The 25340-nt window shown below is 47.6% G+C and overlaps 1 protein-coding gene across 1 annotated transcript; it reads right to left on the reverse strand.

The window, feature by feature from the left end:
• Positions 1-1082: 1082 nt before the first annotated feature.
• On the reverse strand, positions 1083-7470 carry SOWAHA (sosondowah ankyrin repeat domain family member A). The gene has a single exon (XM_075342333.1). It carries the CDS (start codon positions 7391-7393, stop codon positions 5855-5857), a length of 1539 nt encoding a protein of 512 aa, XP_075198448.1. The 5' UTR covers positions 7394-7470; the 3' UTR covers positions 1083-5854.
• Positions 7471-25340: the final 17870 nt, after the last annotated feature.

The raw sequence follows: 25340 nt of genomic DNA on the forward strand, positions 1-25340 counted from the left end.
TCCGCCGCTCTTACGCTGCCAGTGCCGGCTCCCTGTTCCCTGCACTCCTAACCACAGTACACATCGGGTTAATTACCCGATGTGTACTCCGGCTACGTGTGCAGAGAGCAGGGAGCAGACACTGACAGCTGAGAGCGGCGGACGCTGGTAACGAAGGTAAATATCGGGTAACCAAGGTAAGGGCTCCTTGGTTACCCGATATTTACATTGGTTGCCAGCATCCACAGAAGCCGGCTCCCTGCACATTCAGTTGTTGCTCTCTCGCTGTCACACACAGCGATGTGCGCTTCACAGCGGGAGAGCAACAACTAAAAAATGGTCCAGGACGTTCAGCAACAACCAGCCACCTCACAGCAGGGGCCAGGTTGTTGCTGGATGTCACACACAGCAACATCACTAGCAACATCGCTGTTACGTCACAAAAGTCGTGCCTCAGCAGCGATGTTGCTAGTGATGTTGCTTAGAAGTACTTCACACACAGCGAGATTTCTACGGAGATCGCTGCTGAGTCACGTTTTTTGTGACGCAGCAGTGACCTCATTAGCGATCTCGCTGTGTGTGACACTGAGCAGCGATCTGGCCCCTGCTGTGAGATCGCTGCTCGTTACACACAGCCCTGGTTCGTTTTTTTTATTGTTGCTCTCCCGCTGATAAGCACACATCACTGTGTGTGACAGCGAGAGAGCAACAATCCTGAATGTGCAGGGAGCAGGAGCCGGCATCTGACAGCCTGCAGTAAGCTGTAACCAAGGTAAACATCGGGTAACCAAGGTGGTTACCCGATATTTACCTTCGTTACCAGCCTCCGCAGCTCTCACGCTGCCAGTGCCGGCTCCTGCTCCCTGCACACGCTAAGCTAAGCGGTCTGCGCTGGTAACTAAGGTAAAGATCGGGTAACCATACCCGATGTTTACCTTAGTTACCAGTGTCCGCAGCTTCCAGACGCCGGCTCCGTGCAAGCGCGTCGTCGCTTGCACATCGCTGCTGGCTGGGGGCTGGTCACTGGTGAGATCTGCCCGTTTGACAGCTCACCAGCGACCATGTAGCGATGCAGCAGCGATCCTGACCAGGTCAGATCGCTGGTGGGATCGCTGCTGCGTCGCTTAAGTGTGACGGTACCCTAAGTGTGATGTGGCCTCTAAACTAACATTGCAGGTAAACAATAAACACACTTTGAGATAACAGAGAGCCAGTTCTCTTTTAACTCTTACAGCACGCTGTCTTCAGTTTACACTGCAGAAACCTGCTGACAGTCCCTTTAACTGGCTACAAAAATAACAGACTGCATTTTCTATACAGAAGCCTGCCAAAGAGTTTGCACTTTCCTTTACAGAAACCAACCACAAAACATGTTTTACGAGGTATTAATTTTAAAATTAAGCCCTATGGTATACCAATGCTACAGCATTCATCAAGATAGTCAAAGTTATGCACGCAAAAGATTCACTTCGCCTTACAGAGGTTTTCCTCATTCAGAAACTGTTACAAAAAGGGTCCTCAACAATACAAGTAGTATTCCACCTCCCCAGGTCCAGCTGCTGCTCCATGCTCTCTGTTTGGGCTGCAGGGGTGACATCACACCGATTGGCTACAGCGGTGATGTGTGCAATCATTAAGCTCAATGGCTCTCCTGATGTAGAAGCCACAGGCGCTCAAGCTCAGATATTGGCTGCAGAAATATTTACCACCATCGCTGCAGCCAAAATACAGAGATTGGAGCAATGGCGGGAAGTCAGCACTGGATCCGTAGAAGGCGAGTACTAGCTATATTTGTTATTTTACTAGTATCTGATCATTTTAGGACCATTTTTCTAAAAGTGGAAAAACCCCTTTAAAGGTAGACATTGCAGATATGTATCTAGCCTGCAACATAATGAAGGAGCTTTTTTGGAATATACTAACATTTCCACATACACCAAATAGAGGCCAAAAATGTGTTCTTTTTAAACCTTCGTCTGGCATGCAATTGTTTTACACTGTTTCCTATACAAACAGCCCATTTAAAAAAAAAAAAAAAAAAATGCATACCATACATAATCTACACTGCGTCCCTATGTTGAATGGATGACTATACTTACATCTTGAAGATAGCCGCTGCCAGGCATATTCCTGTAGAGTGTATGGGTCTGACAGTGTGTATCGGGACAGTGTTTCTAGCCGAAAACTGTTAATATGGTAAAGTGATCTTAGCAGTCAAATCGATAAAACTGTAAACTCATTGGAAAAATACCAAAATAGGGATGAGTGAGCACTACCATGCCTCAGGTGCCTGGTACTTGTAACTTGTCATGAGCGAGCGCTACCATGCTCAGGTGCTCAATACACGTAACGAGCAGTTGGACGCTGGAAAGTGCTCAACACGTGTGCCCGGAGTATAATGGAAGTCAATGGGGAACTAGAGCATTTTTCCAGGAAGTTACTCTGGAAAAATGCTAGAGTCCCACATTGACTTCAAATTATACTCAGTACATATGTCTCTCTTATCCAAGCATACAACTACTCATTACGAATACGGGCCGCCTGTGTATGGTAGTGGTCACTTACCACTGGTTACGAGTACTGAGCACCTGAGAATGGAGGTGCTCGCTCATCACTCATTACGAGTACTGGGCACACAAGTATGCTAGTGCTCGCTCATCACTAGTTACGAGTTCTGGGCACCCGAGTATGGCAGCGCTCGCTCATCACTAGTTACGAGTTCAGGACACCCAAGTATGCTAGTGCTCGCTCATCACTAGTTACGAGTTCTGGGTACCCGACAATCGTAGTGCCCGCTCATCACTAGTTACGAGTACTGAGCACCCAAGCATGATAGTGCCCGCTCATCAGTAACACCAAACAGTTAACAAGATGGGTGACAGCAATCCCTGTAAGAGCTGTAAGGCTATGTGCCCACGGGACTATGTACGTGCAGATTTATCTTGATTTCCTAGATAAATCTGCAGGTTTTAGCTAATACAGACACTCCCCATGTGATCCTGTGGGACATGGGGAGTGCTGTGTCCATGCTGTGGTATGGGTGGTTGCGGAATATTCTGTCCCGCAGCCGTACATAACTGCATGTCAATTATTCCTGCGGAAATACCTGCGGAAATCCCGCCTCTCCACTATGGAGATAGAGGCTGGGACTTCCGCAGGTAAGTCGCATGAATGTCCGCAGGTTTTCCGCAGATATTTGGCTGGAATCCTGCAGCTATGGATAGCTGCGGATTCCGGGGAGCTGCTGCGGGAAACCTGTGGACATACCTGCGGATATATCCGCGGGTACATAGTCCCATGGGCACATAGCCTAATGACTGTCATGTGAGCTGTGAACCTGCCCATTCACTTGTAGCTTTATTCAAAGACATCATGGTAGCCTATTGTTTCAGCAATCAGATACATACTAAAAGATGATGCTTCTTTGATGTTAAACATGCTTTCATTATTACTCATTAAAATTTATTTGATCCATAGTTAAGAAGAAAGACAAACACTCCTATGTTTACTAGCTTCAGTGCAAACAATTTCTATTGAACTTACACACAAACATTCATTAAAATACAGTTAAAAAAAAATAATCATCCATTTTGCAGATGCAGGAACAATGAAGCACGAGCAAAAATAAAAAAAATGAGAAAATGCTATCAAAGGTTTGGGGTTTTTTTAGACTCTAAAATTGATTGCCTTTCCTAAGAATATCAGATTTGTGGGATCTGACTCTCGGCACCCCATCGAGCAGCTGACATAGAGCCGTGTCCCCACAGACACTGACCCTTACATTTTATAGCGTCTGTGCCCGGTACTGCATCTCAGATCCATCTTGTGGAGATGACATTATGGCAATAAGTACCAAAAAGTCTGTAAAACAAGAAAAACCTGAGCAACAATAGTGCTGAGATGAGATTCTGAGAGTTTGTTCCAGTTCCTGACCATAAACTTAATATTGCTTTCACGCTTCAGCCCCAAACCCTGTTAAGTATTTTGCACGATATCATAACACACAAGGATCATTATGCTGAGAAACATAAATTAAATGAAATTGCCATGTGACACGAGTTTCATTTTACTGGCAATTAGCAATGACATGCTTCTACAAGTAATCTCAACCATTTCTTCATATTATGAGGGTCAGTTATCAAATAACAGTATTGGCAGAGCTAAAAATTATACAGGATATTTGGAGACGCACCATAAGAAAATTAAAAAAAAAAAGCTCAAGGGATAAGAACGGCAAAGCAGTAACCAGTGTAGACAAAGTGTACTACCTATGTATATAGAAAAGGTATACTACATATGTATATAGGATAGGTATACTACCTGTTAAAACAGACAACCAAGTCACTTAAGAAACATAAGCTACAATTCAAATCAAGAATTTTGCTATTAATTGCTTTGAAAACTTGGGGTTGTGGTGTTATCACACCAGTTTATCCCAACTCCACTAAAATGGGTGGGATGGGGCGTAACACCATGTCTCATCTAATTAATGAGGAGCTGTGACGTTACCTAAAGCAAAAATCTTACTCCAGTCATAGACCGGAGTAAGATTCCTGGCATCTCACACGGAGGTGCACAACACTGTTAGACGTTCCTGAGTCATGAAGAGGCAAGCACCTCATGAAGCAGGAGTATCTGACTCCACCACAGCCCCCTCATCAAGACCATTGAGAAAAGCACCAGTCTTGATAAATTGGGGCCATAGTTTCTGATTCACCTAGAGGAATAGACATTACTTTTATATATAGAAAATGGATATTACATAGGTACAGAATGGGTATACTACCTGTTGAAACAGGCAACCAGGTCACAAACATAGTTTCTTATTGTCCTAGGGCAAAACACGCCTAAAACGTGTAAATATTTTATCTTGGGTGTAAGAGTTACTATAAATATTTGCTTTCCTACTGATAAGACAAAAAACAAGGAAATTGTCATAGAGAAGTAAAAACCTAAGTATGTTTAGGATTCCCCCAGTCACTACTTCAGCATCGAGAGGAGGTCGTCGCTCACTTTCGGCCATCGATAGCATGGGGGTCTACTAGAAAGAAAATGGAGAACAATTAAAGGAAATGTAAGTGAGGAAGAAACACAGAAAAGATGGGGACGAGAGCAAAGAAACACACATGTAGAAGAAAAAATACAGCTACTCAAATAGCAGCAGGAGTTTTAGGATGGACACAATGCTACAGATGTGATGAAGTAGCGAGGCCATTTAATGGGCGTTCTGTATTTTCTCAGTGACCCGCCAATAAATACCATGATGGATATGAATATATAGGTGTCAGACGCTAATATTAAACCTGACCTAGCTGCATGTGATGGGGGGGGGGGGGGGACAGAACAAGGCGATGCATGAACACTGCTCAGTCCTGACTATTCAGCCAACATCCCGGTATTCAGAAATCTATTAAACACAATTCAAAAGAAAGAATTAAAAAAGAGAACCCACATACACCACTGAAGAGGACGGGTCCTTCTCCAAGAAATGTGTATTCTTCATTTCTTACAACTTGGCTGTTCCTCTGTTATTCCTCCTAGAAATTAATACATTGATGGTTTTTTCAGTTGTTGGTGTGTTCCTACACTCTGACACTGCTCAGTGTTGACAACGGAATAGTAAACAGTTGTCAGTGTATACATAATATTAAGGAGTAATAACAAAGGAACATCACAAAACAGAATCCTGGAAAAACAAGAAAAAGCCTTGATATTTAAAAAAAAAAAAATAAAAATAAATAAAATTCCAATAGTTAGTAAAACACACGTCAGGGACGGTGACAGATCATTTTTAGAGACAAACTGCTATGAAATAATAGCACATGCCGTTACTCCGACATCAGTGCGAGGGGCCAGCTAAAGACATGAAAGTCAACTAATGGATAAAAAACTCAGACACAGGTCGGCGCTTTCCCACAATTTCCTCCGGCTCTTCTGGTTCTTCACAAAGAGAAGATATTGATGGGTAGCTGTCCCTTGCCTTCAACTTCTTTTTCACCCCTGATGGTGCAGTAAAGAACTTATTTAAAGATCCAGGCTTTTTGAGGCCTTTTGTCAAATCATGAAAGGCGATGTCATCAGAAAGGACACCAAGGAAGGCACTGGTCGTTCCCAATATAGAGGTCGCAACCTTTGAGTTTCTTTTCACTGGGATAGCATGTTCTACATTTGAAGCCGTAGGGTCGTGTAAAATAATCCGGAGCTGTACAGGGGAGCTTTTCTTTAGGTAATGGTATGGCTTTTTTCCACTGTTATCTCGGATGTTGACATTCGCCTTATAATCTCTAGTTAGCATAAGGATGACATCTTGACACTGATGTATAGCGGCTATATGTAGTGGAGTATACCCTCCAAAAGACTTTGCATTCACATTGAGGTTACTACCACTTTTCCGACAATGATCAAACAATAATTTCACCATCTCGGTGTTGCCACTCTTGGCCGCCCAGTGCAATGCAGTAAATCCAGATATGAAGTCTCTCTTACCAGCCAGGTCGCTATCAATCATAATAAGACCAAGGAGTTTATGATTCCAACGGCCATAAGTGGAATTTACTAACCACTCGTGTTCGGATGGCTCCAGAGGTACCTCTTCTGAATATTTGGTCTCCTCACTTACTTTGATCATTTTGGATGACCTCTTCATGTGGGGAGACTTTGAGTCAGTCTCATCAAGCTGTCTCCTGGCCACCTTAGGAGACTTGGAGTAAATAGTGAATGAAGCCTCCTGGAAAGGTTTAGGGTGGAAGGTTGGTTGGGGTGGACTTTCTTCACTCAGGAGTGTTTCTTCAAATGAAGGCTGAGCATAACGTAATGGCAGCATGTGCGGCTTCGGGACTTGTTCTTTGAGCTGGACATCAGACCATGCCTTGGGAAGAAGAGCTGGTCCAGCTGTGTCCATTCTAGACACAATGTCAAACACAGACTCCCTTTTAGCGTCATCCTGGTCCTCTGTATCACCCTCATTTAGGTTGTCAGCCTTTGTGGTGTCAGTAGTCTCATCAGAAGCTGCATCTTGTAGTTCTGGCTCTATGGGCTCAGAGTCAGATACATCCTGCTGTGGAGTCCTGGTCTCCTGATACCTGGGTGCTGCATCTTCTATGTGGTCACTTACAGCTACAGATTCTATGCAGTTGCTGTCTATTTCCTCCTCCTCTGAAGTCCTTGATGGCACCCTCTCTTCCAGTAAATAGGTATACTTTTTCTTCAGCACTACAGTCTTGGTGCCCTCCTCATCTTTCACCACCACTGCTATGTTATTGACTAACCTCTTGAAGAGCTCCCGGTTATTTGCCTTTTCTTCAGGGTCAGGAGACTCCACCACAGGCTTAAACTTCTTGAGCAGCTCGGAGTTCTTCACCTTTCCTCCCTGCTCCAGCAGAAAGTGCAGCACAACATCTTGTGTTACAGCCATTCTCTTTCAGGTGGCGATAGAGGGGGATCTTATCTGCTGAGAAGCCGCAGTCTGCAGATCTCTCCTGTTAACATGTCTTCTCCTTGTGTCTTCTGTGCAATGAATTTACCTGTTGCTTCCGGGGTGAAACTTTGTGATCAGCTCTGCTACGCCCAGCCCTGACTGATCAGTCCATAGGGAGGGGGAGGGGAGCAGGCTGCAGGCGGAGGAGCAGCTGTCACCTGGAGCTTCCACCAGCCTGCCTGCACCTGACAGGCCATTGTGGCTAGCCGTGGTCACAGTCCTATAGGCTATAATACGGTGTGCTTCAGTATGCTAGCCGTGGTCACAGTCCTATAGGCTATAATATGGTGTGCTTCAGTATCCTAGCCGTGGTCACAGTCCTATAGGCTATAATATGGTGTGCTTCAGTATCCTAGCCGTGGTCACAGTCCTATAGGCTATAATATGGTGTGCTTCAGTATGCTAGCCGTGGTCACAGTCCTATAGGCTATAATATGGTGTGCTTCAGTATGCTAGCCGTGGTCAGAGTCCTATAGGCTATAATACGGTGTGCTTCAGTATGCTAGCCGTGGTCACAGTCCTATAGGCTATAATATGGTGTGCTTCAGTATGCTAGCCGTGGTCACAGTCCTATAGGCTATAATATGGTGTGCACAGTGGCGTAACTAGAGTTTGATGGGCCCCGGTGCAAAGTTCAGACCTGGGGCCCCCCCTCCACGTACACCGACACTTAGGGTACGGGATAATGACACTGACACTCTGGGTACGAGATAATGATGCTGACACTTTGCTCTTACCCACAGCACCCAGATTTCCCATGATCTGAAATCCCTCTATCAGCACCCAGCTTTCCTATGTTCTGATATCCATCTTGTCCTCGGCACCCAGCTTCCCCATGCTCTGCTATACATCTTTCCCTCAGCACCTAGCTTTCCCATATCAAAGCATGGGAAAGATGGGTGCTGAGAGATGTATAGCAGAGCATGGGAAATCTGGGTGCTGAGAAATGATGTATATCAGAGCATGGGAAAGCTGGGTGCTGAGGGAACGAGCCTTTTTCCCTCAGCACAAAACGTTCCCATCCCCTTCTTGTATCTTTGTCCCCCCTTGTATATAGTTCTCCAAATACAATAATGGCCCCCACATAGCCTTCCATATAGTATAAAAGGTCCCACATAACCCTTCATATATTAGAATACACTTCCATAGTCCTCCATGTATTATAATGCATTTCCCATAGTTCTCCATGCATTATAATTCACCCCATAGTACTCAATATAAAATACTGCACCCCATAGTCCTCCATGTATAAAGTAGCCCTCCAATTATTATCATGAATTTCTCATAGTTCTCTATGTATTATAATTCACCCCATAGTTCTCCATATATTATACTGCACCACATAGTCCCCAATGTTTTATAATGCACCCCCATAGTCCATGTATAAGGTAGCCTCCATAGTCCTCCATGTATTATAATGTAGCGCCCATAGTCCTATATGTATTATAATGCAACCCCATAAAACTTCATATTGCATTATGCAGCCCCATACTCCTCCATGCATAATGCACCCCTATGTTCCATGTATAAGGTGTCCTTCATTTTGTATTATGCAGCCCCCCAGTCCTCCAAAGATAATAATGCAGCCAGCCTCTCCAGGCCTCCATGTATAATAATGCAGCCAGCCTCCTCAGGCCTCCATGTATAATGTAGCCTCTCCAGGCCTCCCTGTATAATGCAGCCTCTCCAGGCCTCCATGTATAACAATGCACCCAGCCTCCTCAGGCCTCCATGTATAATGCAGTATCTCCAGGCCTCCCTGTATAATGCAGCCTCTCCAAGCCTCCCTGTATAATGCAGCCTCTCCAGGCCTCCATGTATAATAATGCAGCCTCTCCAGGCCTCCATGTATAATAATAGAGCCTCCCCAGACCTCCATGTATAATAATGCAGCCTCCCCAGACCTCCATGTATAATAATGCAGCCTCCCCAGACCTCCATGTATAATAATGCAGCCTCCCCAGACCTCCATGTATAATAATGCAGCCTCCCCAGACCTCCATGTATAATAATGCAGCCTCCCCAGACCTCCATGTATAATAATGCAGCCTCCCCAGACCTCCATATATAATAATGCAGCCTCCCCAGACCTCCATATATAATGCAGCCTCCCCAGACCTCCATGTATAAAGAAGCCTCTCCAGGCCACCATGTATAAAGCAGCCTCTCCAGGCCTCCATGTATAAAGCAGCCTCTCCAGGCCTCCATGTATAACAATGCAGCCTCTCCAGGCCTCCATGTATAAAACAACCTCCTCAGACCTCCATGTATAAAGCAGCCTCTCCAGGCTTCCATGTATAATAATGCAGCTTCCCCAGAACTGCCTTCCCAAGCCTCTGGCAACCGTTTACTCCCTTATATTAAAAAAAAAACAACAAAAAAACAACAAGTACTCACCTTCTCTCTTCCTCCACCGCTGCTGTCCTCCCCGCTGCTCGTTCACCCGGTGTTTCGGTCGGCGTCCTCCCGTCCTGCACTCTGTGCACTCAGCACAGCAGTCGCTCGGGAGTGACGTCACCGCACAGGGGGAGAATGGTGATGCATAGCGCGGCACCGGCCGCGCTATGCTTCATCATTACTGTGCGCGGTGACGGGGGATACGCCGCAGCCACTGACACCAGGTAGGGGGCCCCGATGCCGCCGCTGACACCAGGCAGGGGGGCCCGGTGTCGGCGGCGGCAGCGGGTCAAATAGCGGCCGCGTGGTCTGTGACAGATCAGCGCGGCTCCTCTCACACTGACAGGAGCTGGCTGCTGATCTGCCTGGTGGCCGCCGGGCCCCTGACCTCCCGGGCCCGGTCACGATCGCGACCACTGCGACCGCGGTAGTTACGCCACTGGGTGTGCATCAGTATGCTAGCAGTGGTCACAGTCCTATAGGCTATAATATGGTCTGCATCAGTATGCTAGCAGTAGTCACAGTCCTATAGCCTATAATATGGTCTTCTTTAGTATGCTAGCCGTGGTCACAGTCCTATAGCCTATAATATGGTCTTCTTTAGTATGCTAGCAGTGGTCACAGTCCTATAGCCTATAATATTGTCTGCTTCAGTATGCTAGCAGTGGTCACAGTCCTATAGCCTATAATATGGTGTGCTTCAGTATGCTAGCCGTGGTCACAGTCCTATAGCCTATAACATGGTCTGCTTCAGTATGCTAGCAGTGGTCACAGTCCTATAGGCTATAATATGGTCTTCTTTAGTATGCTAGCCGTGGTCACAGTCCTATAGCCTATAATATGGGGTCTTCTTTAGTATGCTAGCCGTGGTCACAGTCCTATAGGCTATATTATGGTGTTCTTCAGTATGCTAGCAGTGGTCACAGTCCTATAGGCTATAATATGGTCTTCTTTAGTATGCTAGCCGTGGTCACAGTCCTATAGCCTATAATATGGGGTCTTCTTTAGTATGCTAGCCGTGGTCACAGTCCTATAGGCTATATTATAGTGTTCTTCAGTATGCTAGCAGTGGTCACAGTCCTATAGGCTATAATATGGTCTGCATCAGTATGCTAGCAGTGGTCACAGTCCTATAGGCTATAATATGGTCTTCTTTAGTATGCTAGCCGTGGTCACAGTCCTATAGCCTATAATATGGTCTTCTTTAGTATGCTAGCAGTGGTCACAGTCCTATAGGCTATAATATTGTCTGCTTCAGTATGCTAGCCGTGGTCACAGTCCTGTAGGCTATAATATGGTCTGCTTCAGTATGCTAGCAGTGGTCACAGTCCTATAGACTATAATATGGTCTGCTTCAGTATGCCAACCGTGGTCACAGTCCTATAGGCTATAATATAGTCTGCTTCAGTATGCTAGCCGTGGTCACAGTCCTATAGGCTATAATATGGTCTGCTTCAGTATGCTAGCCGTGGTCACAGTCCTATAGGCTATAATATGGTCTGCTTCAGTATGCTAGCCGTGGTCACAGTCCTCTAGGCTATATTATGGTGTTCTTCAGTATGCTAGCAGTGGTCACAGTCCTATAGGCTATAATATGGTCTGCATCAGTATGCTAGCAGAGGTCACAGTCCTATAGGCTATAATATGGTCTGCATCAGTATGCTAGCAGTGGTCACAGTCCTATAGGCTATAATATGCTCTGCATCAGTATGCTAGCAGTGGTCACAGTCCTATAGGCTATAATATGGTCTGCATCAGTATGCTAGCAGTGGTCACAGTCCTATAGGCTATAATATGGTCTGCATCAGTATGCTAGCAGTGGTCACAGTCCTATAGGCTATAATATGGTCTGCATCAGTATGCTAGCAGTGGTCACAGTCCTATAGCCTATAATATGGTCTTCTTTAGTATGCTAGCAGTGGTCACAGTCCTATAGGCTATAATATTGTCTGCTTCAGTATGCTAGCCGTGGTCACAGTCCTGTAGGCTATAATATGGTCTGCTTCAGTATGCTAGCAGTGGTCACAGTCCTATAGACTATAATATGGTCTGCTTCAGTATGCCAACCGTGGTCACAGTCCTATAGGCTATAATATAGTCTGCTTCAGTATGCTAGCCGTGGTCACAGTCCTATAGGCTATAATATGGTCTGCTTCAGTATGCTAGCCGTGGTCACAGTCCTATAGGCTATAATATGGTCTGCTTCAGTATGCTAGCCGTGGTCACAGTCCTCTAGGCTATATTATGGTGTTCTTCAGTATGCTAGCAGTGGTCACAGTCCTATAGGCTATAATATGGTCTGCATCAGTATGCTAGCAGTGGTCACAGTCCTATAGGCTATAATATGGTCTGCATCAGTATGCTAGCAGTGGTCACAGTCCTATAGGCTATAATATGCTCTGCATCAGTATGCTAGCAGTGGTCACAGTCCTATAGGCTATAATATGGTCTGCATCAGTATGCTAGCAGTGGTCACAGTCCTATAGGCTATAATATGGTCTGCATCAGTATGCTAGCAGTGGTCACAGTCCTATAGGCTATAATATGGTCTGCATCAGTATGCTAGCAGTGGTCACAGTCCTATAGGCTATAATATGGTCTGCATCAGTATGCTAGCAGTGGTCACAGTCCTATAGGCTATAATATGGTCTGCATCAGTATGCTAGCAGTGGTCACAGTCCTATAGCCTATAATATGGCTATAATATGGTCTGCTTCAGTATCCTAGCAGTGATCACAGTCCTATAGGCTATAATATGGTCTGCTTCAGTATGCTAGCAGTGGTCACAGTCCTATAGCCTATAATATGATGTGCTTCAGTATGCTAGTGTACCGCCCCGGGGCTCGGCCGGCTGCCGAGCCGCTCGGATCCTTGCTTGTCGGTGGGTGGCTCGAGCTCCTCGCGGACCGGGGGGTCACGTCGCTCTGAAGGGATGCTGGAGTTACGTGAGGGGTGGTGTTCGGTGGGGAGGTTCGCGGGCGGGGGCCGCGGTTGTTTGGGGGTTAAGTTTGTGACGCCACCCACGGTCTGTGGTGAGTGGCACCACCGTTGCCGTTGACTAGGCTCCAGGGGAAGGCGTTATGCAGCTTGGTGTTGATCCCCCTCCGTGGGCAGGGGTTGGTGGTTCCGGGGGCCCGATTGGGGCGAGAAGGGGGTGCGGGCAGGATGGTGCGGTGCGGTGCGCAGCCCGAGGGCACTGTTGTACTCACTATGACAGATACACCGGAGTCTCTGGTAAACCATAAGGATGGTGGTCAGTCCCCGCAGCCGGCTGCGCTTTGCCCCTTACTCAGGTTGGTGGTTTCCGCCTTTCTCCTGTACCTCTTTAGTAGAATGCTGACCTCCTTCGCTTCAGTGACGGGAGTCCGCTCCCCGGCTAGTGGATGTCGGAGAGCCCGTTTGCTCGCAGACGCTGGCCCGTGGGATCTCTATGCCTGGGCGGTGGCTTTCTATCCCCCTCGTTGGGCTGTTGCCTTCAGTCGGGACTTGGGTGGGAAAGAACCTAAGGTCCAGACCCCAATCAGTGAATTTGACTCGGTCCAGTGGCTTCTGGGGCTCATATTGGGTCTGAGTACCCCTCCTGGTGCTCCGGTTTCCGTTCGGTTCCCCGGTTCGGTACTGGTGGGCTACTACCCTGTCCTGGTTCCTGACGGTTCCACCGGCTGTCTTTCTGGCTCCTGCAGGCGGCCACCACCGTCTGCCTCCTGGCCACAGGTTAACCGGGCTCCTACCCAGATCCCTGACAGACGTTACTACTTTCCAACTACTCTCCTCTCCTAACTGATCTCTGTGTGTTTTTCCCGCCTCAGGCTCTCCAAACTCCTCGGTGGGCATGGCCAACCATCTGGCTCCGCCCCCGGGTGTGAACGTCAAGACCTGAGAGGGGTGGCTCAGGGTTTTTAGGTTGGCTGCTGATACCTTTTTAGGGGTAGGATGTTTGTGCAAGGGCCTACCTGTGACTACCTGGCTAGTCCAGGGCATCACACTCCCCCTTGGTTTAATGCAGACCGTCCGCGGGCTGCCCGACCACCACCGGTTTATTTTTGTTTCTGAAAAAGATAACACGGGGAAAACACAAGTACTAAACTTTTTACAATCCAAGCATGTTTTTGGAGAATCATCCCTTACGGGAGGCACATTCTTAAACGTTACATGTAAAACAGTTTTATTAACAGGAATGGGACCGGGTCCTTCCAGTTGCCCACCCAAGCAAACCTGAACCTTGATGCTGCCTCTAAAACTAGGTCAGCACCCCTTTTCCCCAGTCCAGGAACGGGTCAAGGTCCGGGTATTGCCCTTGCGGGCCGGGTAAAAAATTCCTTACCCGGCAGTCTCTCAGAGGCCCCACATCCAGGGGACCCCTAGACCCGGAGGGTTGTCACCGGTTGCATGGGTGACAGGACCTCGGCCTCCTCTGCCGCAGCTCCTTCCTCCAACCAGCCTCTCCAGAGGCTGTGGGACGGGATAGGGCGGTCCGGGAATTATTTACAAACGGGACTCTGCTGCCGGCGCAGCCTCCTCCAGCCACTTTCTCTCAGTCCACCACAGAGTAGCACGGGTCCCCAATGCCACATTCACTCACTGGTGACACTGTCCATAAAGACCCCGTCATCCACTGCTTGCAGTGCGGGTACGGTGGACCGGGCTCCGGAACGGGAACTGTCCTCACTCCTTTAACTCCCTGCTGTCCTCCACCAAGGGCTCCGACCCCTGATGGTGCCTTCTGGGACTCCAACCGCAGCGGCGCAGGGTCCTTTTAAAACTTTAAAACATTCAACTTTAAAAGCTTTGGAACTGCAGGGGTTAACTTGCGGTACTTCTCACCATTGCAGGGGACAGCACTGCGCCATCGTCGGACGGGTTATCGGGCTCCCCTTCCAGGTGCAGTATTTCCCTGGGCTGTAAACTTTCAACGGGAATGGCGGCGGGGGCAGCGTACACGGTACTTCTTCTTCCAGGAGTTGCGCCACTCCGGGCTCGCTGGTCACGGTACTGGCGGGCTCCAGCTCCCAGCTGATGAGGGACGACATGGGGGTCTGCGTGGCTTTATAATGGCGTGGCACTGCAGCTGAGGCCCTCTGTTCCCGGGCCACCATCCTCCGGACCTCCGCCTTCCAGTCGAGCACCTGCTGCAAGGTCTGCGCTCTTACCCGGACACAGAATCGGCCCAGCTCCCACTCCAACCAGGCAGCGGTCCCTGCAGGGAGCTTGTTCGGGCTGCGGTCCTCTGGATCAAAAGCCACTCCACCATGGCCGCTTCTGGGTCCTGCCACTCCGGTGACGGGCACCGCTCCGCTCACCTCCCGGAACGCCGTCATCCTTTCCTTCTCCTGTGGTCATCAGCAGCTCCCGATTCACCCGCTCCCCCTGGTCTTTTCGGGGCACTTCGCTTTCTTTCTGCACCGCTCTGAACCCAGGGGGCGGGGCTTCACTTTCCCACTCTTTCTGCGAGGACGACTGCTGGAAACTTCGCGCCCAAAGATGGCGGATTCTGCGATTTTTCAGCGGGCCGCCGCTGACGTTGGACTCAAGGCGCACTTCCACCGGTAAGTGGATGGGTTCAATCCCATTCGTGACGCCAGAAGAGTTGATGTGAACCACCCCGGGGCTCGGCCGGCTGCCGAGCCGCTCGGATCCGTGCTCGTCGGTGGGTGGTTCGAGCTCCTCGCGGACCCGGGGGTCACGTCGCTCTGAAGGGATGCTGGCGCTACGTGAGGGGTGGTGTTCGGTGGGGAGGTTCTCGGCCGGGGGACACGGTTGTTTGGGGGTTAAGTTCGTGACGCCACCCACGGTTTGTGGTGAGTGAATGGGCACCACCGCTGCCGTTGACTAGGCTCCCGGGGACGGTGTTGATCCCCTCCGTGGGCAGGGGTTGGTGGCCCCAGGGGCCCGATTGGGGTGAGAAGGAGGTGCGGGCAGGATGGTGCGGTGCGCGGCCCAAGGGCACTGTTGTACTCACTATGACAGATACACCGGAGTCTCTGGTAAACCAAAAGGATGGTGGTCGGTGCCCGCAGCCGGCTGCGCTTTGCCCCTTACTCAGGTTGATGGTTTCCGCCTTTCTCCTGCACCTCTTTAGTAGAATGCTGACTTCCTTCACTTCAGCGACGGGAGTCCGCTCCCCGGCTAGTGGATGTCGGGGGAGCCCGTTTGCCCGCAGACGCTGGCCCGTGGGATCTCTATGCCTGGGCGGTGGCTTTCTATCCCCTCGATGGGCTGTTGCCTTCAGTCAGGACTTGGGTGGGAAAGAACCTAAGGTCCAGACCCCAATCAATGAATTCGACTCGGTTCAGTGGCTTCTGGGCCTCGTACTGGGTCTGAGTACCCCTCCTGGTGCTCCGGTTTCTGTTCTGTTCCCCGGTTCGGTACCGGCGGGCTACTACCCTGTCTCGGTCCCTGACGGTTCCACCGGCTGTCTTCCCGGCTCCTGCAGGCGGCCACCACCGTCTGCCTCCTGGCCACAGGTTAACCGGGCTCCTACCCAGATCCCTGACAGACGTTACTACTTTCCAACTACTCTCCTCTCCTAACTGATCTCTGTGTGTTTTTCCCACCTCAGGCTCTCCGAACTACTCGGTGGGCGTGGCCAACCGCCTGGCTCCGCCCCTGGGTGTGAACGTCAAGACCTGAGAGTGGTGACTCAGGGTTTTTAGGTTGGCTGCTGATTCCTTTTTAGGGGTATGGTGTTTGTGCAAGGGCCTACCTGTGACTACCTGTCTAGTCCAGGGCATCACACTAGCAGTGGTCACAGTCCTATAGGCTATAATATGGTTTGCATCAGTATGCTAGCAGTGGTCACAGTCCTATAGGCTATAATATGGTGTGCTTCAGTATGCTAGCAGTGGTCACAGTCCTATAGGCTATGGTCTGCTTCAGTATGCTAGCAGTGGTCACAGTCCTATAGGCTATAATATTAACTGCTTCAGTATGCTTGTAGTGTTCACAGTCCTATAGGCTATAATATGGTGTGCATCAGTATACTAGCAGTCGTCACAGTCCTATAGGCTAATATGATCTGCATCAGTATGCTAGCCGTGGTCACAATCCTATAGGCTATAATATGGTGTGCATCAGTATACTAGCAGTCGTCACAGTCCTATAGGCTAATATGATCTGCATCAGTATGCAAGCAGTGGTCACAGTCCTATAGGCTATGGTATGGACTGGTTGAGTATGCTAGCAGCGGTCACAGTTTTACAGCCTATAATATGGTCTGCTTCAGTATGCTAGCTGTGGTCACAGTCCTGTAGGCTACGGTATGCACTGCTTCAGTATGCTAGTTGTGGTCATAGTACTGTAGGCTACGGGTATGGACTGGTTTAGTGTGCCCCCTGGGATGTCCAGATCACAGTAGAGGGAGGAGATCGGTGCCATCTTTGTGGAGCTCACAGCATATGCTGTGTGCTGCACTTTCTCCCTGTCTCCCGGGATGTGCGAATACTGACGCTGGGCCGCCACCGCTACCCTCCCCCCAGCTCTTCCCGTCGCCGCTACCCTCCCCCCGCTATCCCCGCCGCTGCTACTCTCCCCCCATTCCTCGCTGCTATCCCCACCTCTGCCGATGCATCATCCACCGCTACCCTCCCTCCGCCGCTTCCCCACTGCTGCTGCCGCTCCCCCCGCTCTCGTGTGCTCACCACGGGCCTCTGCTCCTCAGGTCAGCAAAGCACAGTATACTGAGGAGCGCGATATATACGGGCGTGCGTGCGACAGAGCATTGTGGATGTGCATGTGGAAGAGAATTGCGGGTGTGCGTGCAGCAGAGCATTGTGTGCGTGCTTGCGGCAGAGCATTGCTGGACCGGGGCGTGCAGAGCACTATGTGGGGTGCAATATGCAGCTGTCCTTGGTGACACTTTAGACATATTAGCACTTTGCATTCACCATCAAAATGGCTCCGCACTGTGACCCTAAACTTCATCTTCCCTTATCCTTTTGGAAACACCCAGATTGGGAGGGGGAGGTGACATCACACACAGGAGAGCAGATTCTGCCCACTTTTACTGCAGCTGTAATGTGAGCTAGTTCTACATTACGATTTCAGCAGCTGCTTCCCCTAGTGTTTAAGAGTGGAAAATATCAAACTTTTTATTTATTTTTTATTATGCTCAATTAAAAGCAAATGATATTTCAAGAAAACATTAACATAGTAACACTTTTCATTTTTTCAGTTATTGAATTTTTTTTTTTTGGACGACATCTTCCCTTCCATAGCGGTCTCTTGGCCAAGAAAATTGACGATCTCCATTATGTGAGTGCTATGACAGTTACAAGAATACAAAATGATTTCTATCCATCCATTCCAAAGCCAAAAGGTGGACATTCAGGCAAAATTTTGGATTCAATAAGTCTGCTCATCACGAGGTCTATCAGTTCTGAGACGACAAACATGGTAGTGGAGGCAGCTGGTATGCTTTGTGATAATGGGATTAAAGATGTCCATTCAAGCACTGTGCATTTCACCTTAGACAAGTTTGGAATGGTGCTAATTTATTGAAGGAACTGTCAAGTTTAGTGGAGAAAGCCTGATCATATGGGGTTGTTTCACAGCCAAAGGCGTTGGATACATGATTAGGATTATTGATGGTTTTCTCAACTACATGTGAGTATCCTATGAGATGAGTTACTTTGTACATTCGAGTACTATGGGTATGAAAAGAATGATATAGTGCTCAAGCAGGACATTGACCCAAAGCATACGTCAAGACTGGGTAAGAAATGAACAGTGAAGTGGAGGTGCTGGATTGGCACAATCTCAATCTCAAACTACATCGGGAAATGAAGATTTCTTGAAAGGTAATAACCAGTTTTACTAATACTTACAAATTCAGTTACACTGACGTGAATACCTGGATTTGTATTAACCCCTTCACGACCGGCCGATTTTTCGCTTTCCGTTTTTTTTTTTTTCGCCATTCTTTTCCTGAGAGACGTAACTTTTTTATTTTTCAGTCAATATGGTCATGTGAGGGCTCATTTTTTGCGGAACGAGCTGTACTTTTCAATGAAATCATAGGTTTTACCATATAGTGTACTGGAAAACGGCAAAAAATTCCAAATGCAGAAAAATTGCAAAAAAAAGTGCGATAGCACTATTGTTTTTGAGATATTTTATTCACTGTGTTCACTGTATGGTAAAACTGATGTCTGGGTGTGATGCCTCAGGTCAGTGCGAGTTCGTAGACACCAAACATGTAGAGGTTTACTTTTATATAAGGGGTTAAAAAATTCGGAAATTTGTATGAAAAAAGTGGCGCACGTTTTACGCCATATTCCGTGACCCGTAGCTTTTTTTATTTTTCGGGATCTATGGCTCAGTGAAGGCTTATTTTTTGCGACTTGAGCTGACGTTTTTAACGGTACCATTTTTGCACAGATGCTACGTTTTGATTGCCAGTTATTGCATTTTGCGCAAAAGTTGTGGCGACAAAAAAAGTCATTTTGGCGTTTGGAATTTTTTTGCCGCTACGCCGTTTACTGATCAGATTAATTGGTTTTATATTTTGATAGATCGGGCGTTTCTGAACGCGGCGATACCAAATGTGTGTATATTTTTTATTTTTTTAACCCTTTAATTTTCAATGGGGCGAAAGGGAGGTGATTTGAACTTTTGCTTTTTTTTTATTTTGTTTTTTTAATTTATTTAAAACTTTTTTTTTACTTTTTTTTTTTTATTTTACTAGTCCCCCTAAGGGGCTATTGCGATCAGCAATCCGATCGCTCTGCACTATCTGCTGATCACAGCTGTAAACAGCAGATACGTGCACTTCCTGCTTCCCTGGCCTCCGTGGAAAGCGAAAGTGAAAGTAGTTCATGTCTAGCACAGGAGTCATCACATGACCCTGTGCTACCATGACAACCACCGGAAGTCACGTGATCATGTCACGTGACTTCCGGTATCGGGAGGTAAGTAAAACTTTACCGCGATCGCGTTTATAATGGTGCTGTCACATATTGACAGCTCCATTTCAGGGGTTAAACGGCACGAGCAGATAACGATTCTGCTCGTGCCTAGCAGGCACACATCTCAGCTGTGAAAATCAGCTGAGATGTGTGCCGATCGCGGCATACTGCTGCTAGCAGACAGCGGGCAGTAACGTTATGACCGCTAGGACGTAATTTTACTGCCCGCGGTCGTTAAGGGGTTAAAGGGAATTTGTCAGTTACATTAACCCTCCTAAGCGATCTATATGGGCATGTAGGTCATAGGAAGCTGAATAAAATGATACCTTGGTATCTGTGATCCATTGTCTTTATTTCTGAGAAATTCATGTTTTTCTTAATGTGTCAATGAGCTGAGATCTGTGGGCAGAACACTGATCAAAATGAGAATCTGCCTTCAGAGACAATTTTAAATGAAAGGGGGCCTTACTTGTGTGAGACATGTAATGACTGACAGTCTGATCTCCTGATCTACAGTACATGTCTCACACTGGTAATTCCACTTTTAATTTTAAATTATCTCTGGAGACAGATTCTCAGAGGGATCTACAGTGTGTCCAGTCAATAGAACTTAACAGCTCATTTGCATATAAGAAAAAAATGTGAATTTCTTTGGAATAAGACATCGGTTTGCAAATATCATTTTGATTCTTCAACCTTCTATTCCTACATGCCCATATAGACTGCTTTGAAGGTTTGGTCTTAGTGACAGATTTTCTTTAATTCCATTTCTATCATTGATGGCTGAGATGGGAACAAGTGTTGATAATGGTCCCACTCACCAAAGGTGGGGTTACAGAAATAGCTAAGCGCAGCTGCCCTATGTTGTTGTCTTACTCCTTTGGTTCGCTGTGGCACACAGTTTCCATTCATATCAGCAGACGTTATGCAGAGTCTCATAGCTGTCTATGGTGGCCAGGACCTACAAGTTGTTTTTTGTTTCTTAGCCATAAAGTGGCCCAATCTGGCCATACACTTTCTCTTACTCTCCTTGAAAAATAAGTCTGCTGCTGCAAAAAAAATGTTTGGTGGCAGTGTTGTCACTCACACACCCGTGGCACTTGTACCAGTTTACCCCAGATATACCTCTGCTTGTGGCACTTACACCCATACTTCAGACCCAGTAACTACCGTTAGCGTTGATGTCAGCCACTATGAAATGACCAAGGACACAGTATGATACAGGTATCAGGTGACTATGAAACGTTCTTTAGCCATACTCTCATAAAGGTTAGGCTAAGGCCACAGGAGCATTTAGCATCCGATGCGAGAGCATTGCCTGCGTTATGCTAATGACCCCCGACTCCTGCTCTGCTGCGAGCATGGTCCGAGCGTCATTATACTGTGATGCAATCCTGCGATCGAAGCACAGCTGTGGAGGAGAGGGAGGGACTAATCCCCTATCTCCTTCATTAACAGCTGATGTGTATATTGCACTGCACTCCGGTGTAACTGCACTGCACTCTCGCCCCATAGACTTGAATGGGTGCGAGCGAAAACGAATCGGATTCCACCTGCAGCATGCTTACATAGTTACATAGTTACTTAGGTTGATAAAAGACCTAGGTCCATCTAGTTCAACCTTCCTCCACCAATTCTACATTTTGTCCCTAAGTCACCAACAATGTTGCTGACATTGTTTATTTTCTTTGTCCAATTGGGGCTGAGAAAAAAATCGCTCATGGAAGCGGGCCCATAGAGTAACATGGGTCCGGGTGAAATGCGATATTTTCTTTTTTTTTCTAATCATATTCCAATTTCTCCGTTTTACTTGCTGCGTGTCCTAGCCCTAAGGGGTACTTTGCACGCTGCAACATCGCAGGCCGATGCTGCAATGCCGAGCGCGATAGTACCCGCCCCCGTCGCAGCAGCGATATCCTTGTGATAGCTGCCGTAGCGAACATTATCGCTACGGCAGCTTCACATGGACTCACCTGTCCTGCGACCGTCGCTCTGGCCGGCGACCCGCCTCCTTGTTAAGGGGGCAGGTCGTCGTGCGGCGTCATAGCGACGTCACACGCCAGGCGGCCAATCGGAGCGGAGGAGCGGAGATGAGTGGGATGTAAACATCCCGCCCTTCTCCTACCTTCCGCATATTCTACGGAAGCCGCAGTGACGCCGGTAGGAGATGTTCCTCGCTCCTGCGGCTTCACACACAGCGATGTGTGCTGCCGCAGGAGCAAGGAACAACATCGGACTGTCGCGTCGGCGTAATTATGGATTACGCCGACGCTGCACCGATGATACGATTACGACACTTTTGCGCTCGTTAATCGTACCATCGAGCCTTTACACACTACGATGTCGCATGCGATGCCGGAAGTGCGTCATTTTCAATTTGACCCCACCGACATCGCACCTGCTATGAATGATAACGCATTTTTATGTGATGATTATGCATTTGTGTAAAATAGAGAGAGAAGAACTAATGTATTGAAGATAAATAAGAAATTGCACAAATAATGTAACTACAGTTTCAGGAAATTGTATGGAAAACAGCATGAAAAGCATATTGCATTGTTACCAACTATTTTTTATTCACACGCATCTGATCATCATTTTCTTGCAACACAAAGCTCTATTTCAGGTCAGACCCTTCATAGGGCAAGCAGTACCGTAATTCACATGTACGGTACATGCATGAGATTGAGATGGAAGGGAAATGAAAAAAAGGCCCAGTCCACATTTTGGACACAGTCACTCCACATTCTTTTCTCACAGATTTGCTGCAATTTTTCATGCTTTTTTTTATCTAAAGTTAAATTTTACAGTCATAAAAACAACTAAAAACTGCCCCAAAAAATCCATGAGTTAAAAACTATATTAAAACAGTGCTGCACTATGAACCTGGCTTTACATGTGTTGGTATAAGGAGGATTGGATAACCTTGAACTTTCTCTAGCATGGCATTTTGCCACCATAGTTATACCAATCGGCTCGGGGACATTTACTTGCTTTTGTCAACACATAGATCATATTCCCTGCCAGCAGAAGATCATATTAATGTGTGTGATGGCGTGAACTGTGCGACTGTGTAAAGGCAGCCATGATATGCATATAATTTGGTCAGTTGGAGCGATAAAGAATATTTGAAATGATGGTGGCAAATCAATCCTGACCAACAGAAAAAGCTACAATTACTACTTCTATATAGAGCTGAGTAAATATTATTCTTAAAAGGGAGTGCCCTCCATACTAAGTGATGGTATATACTGTAGCTAGAATATGCCATAGCTTACTGATTGGTAGTGGTCGGGCCCTGTACATATTAGACAACATTAAAACTAAAAGCCACACTGTATCATTTAAATAACACATATTGCCCATTAATAATTAAAGTAAGTTTCCCAAATTAATTTCAAAATACTTCCCAGCTTTTCCAGTGGACCTTTTTTGATGGTTCACTTAGTACAGTTAATACTGAGGGGCAGAAATGGTGGCCAAAATTATTGGAGGAAGGGTGCTGTGGACCACACAACCTCTCTAAAGGTGTTTCAAGTATTTCAATATGAACATAGAAAATGTTTTCTCCAAGACTATAAAGGGGATTTTTAAACTAATGATTTGGCCTCTTTCTCCTACAGGGACCTGGGTTTACGTTGATATGGACTACAGTATTGGCAAAATGCCTATAACTATAATTAAAAGTCCACAATCTTGTAGGATAATCTGTTAATGGAACTTATCCAGTCAGCACATACTGGGTTATTAAAAAACCCCATACATATTAGACTAACGTTGATCTCGATGGGCCAACAGTGTCATCTGTATGGGGGCTCCCAACATATGATTGTATGATTGTTGTCCCACCATGACCAAGCATGTCCAATTTTGGACTGCCAATTGTTTTGTTCCCTAGAGATGAGCTGCTGCTAGAGATGTCTGACAGCATCTCACTCATAGAGAAAACAGGAGTACTGTGCAGATGGAGTGCTCCTGTGTACAGTCAGGATACATAGCTGCCATCTGATTGACTGAATCATCTGTAAGATGACAGATGGACACTTTATGGAGGGGAGATATGTGTCACAGAGTTGTTAGCCTCTGTGATGTAAGTGTGTTGCCCCTGAGGGTCCATTCGCCATAGAGGTACTGCACCTCAGCCAGAGGTGTGGTCCCCATACCTTGGTAAGGAGGAAGGCACAGGTCGTTGTTCACACATACATTCTTAGTAAAGCTACACCACATCAGGCCAGGGTTAGGGCGAGATTGCTGAGAGGACAGTCCCAGAGCCAGTCTGGAGGTGGGGTTAGTAGTGGGTGGAACACGATAGAACTCTGGAGAGTGGAGAAAGTGAAACTACGCAGAACAAGTAAGAGGGAGAACAAGGAAGGACAGTGGAGGGGAGAGGTCCTGAGGACTGAGCCGGAGAAGCTCATCCTAGAATGTCCCAGGACAGGGAGGAAGATCAAAAAGAAAGGAAGAAGGGGTCCCAGAGTCACGGGCAGTGAGAGATCTACCCATGGGTTCGCATCCACATCAGATGCATTGGCGTGGAGGGACTAGGCCACAAAAGAAAACCAGCCCCTAGACTAGTGGAGAACAACCAGGCTCAGCTAGCAAACCGGAGGCTGAGGTATCTTCATGTGACGAAGCCGCAGCCACACGTGAATCCGCTGAAAAGGTGACTACAGAGGGCTAGAGGGACAGGGCAGGAGAGCCTCCCAAGCCAGACCCACGGACACTGGCTCAGGGTACTGTGTGTGAGGGCGAAGCCAGAGCAGGAAGACAACCAGGGAAGGGATACAGAAAGGGACACCGGTCTTGTTCCTCTGAATTACCTAGGGATCGGCTGGATCCCGTTACTGCAAGGACTCAGCACTCTGTGGGCAGTATTTGACCGACCAGCCATGATAATCTGGAACTGCCAACTGTGAGTAAAAGACCTAATGACTGCATTCCGCTGTGTCCTGGATTCATTGTCTGCGCCACCAGCCCCGCGCTATTCAAATACTTCTTCGGCTAACAACCGCCTACGGGTGCCCTAGGGCCCAGGTCCACCTGTGGGGAGCTGTTTTATCATTGCTGTGTCACCATCTTCCTCAGCTGTCCTGTCCAGCAGCGTCGGTCATACCTGGCCGAAGGCCACAATGGCATCATGATTCATCATTTTCCCCTGTAAATAACTCCTCCATTTAAAACGCCACCACCAGGGTCGGATCCTGCCGCTGTGACCTCCTCCCGAGCAAAAACCGGCCCGGTTCTGAGTGCCCCCCCCCAAGGCCCTGGTGGGCGTGTCAATTCTGGCATCACGGACAGAATTTCGTGCCCAATGGGTACTGTGTGCCTAGGGACTGTGTGAAAGACCGTGTAATAGTGTCTACCAAAAAGAACAGAAGCCATGTGTATCCAGAGAGGAGGGCTGCGTCCTCTCTTTGTGGTTCGGACCGCAAAAAGGTGCGAAGAGCCATGACCGCCTACCGCAGAGGCTGCAGAGAAACAAAACTTATTAAGTGGCTCAGGAAGGCCACCTCCCCAGGAAGCAGACAGAAAAGTAAGGGAGAGGAATGGAGCATCTGTGCAGATGAAGGACCTGGTGTGTGTGA

This window comes from Anomaloglossus baeobatrachus, chromosome 4 (genome assembly GCF_048569485.1).
Source record: "Anomaloglossus baeobatrachus isolate aAnoBae1 chromosome 4, aAnoBae1.hap1, whole genome shotgun sequence".
NCBI lineage: Eukaryota > Metazoa > Chordata > Amphibia > Anura > Aromobatidae > Anomaloglossus > Anomaloglossus baeobatrachus.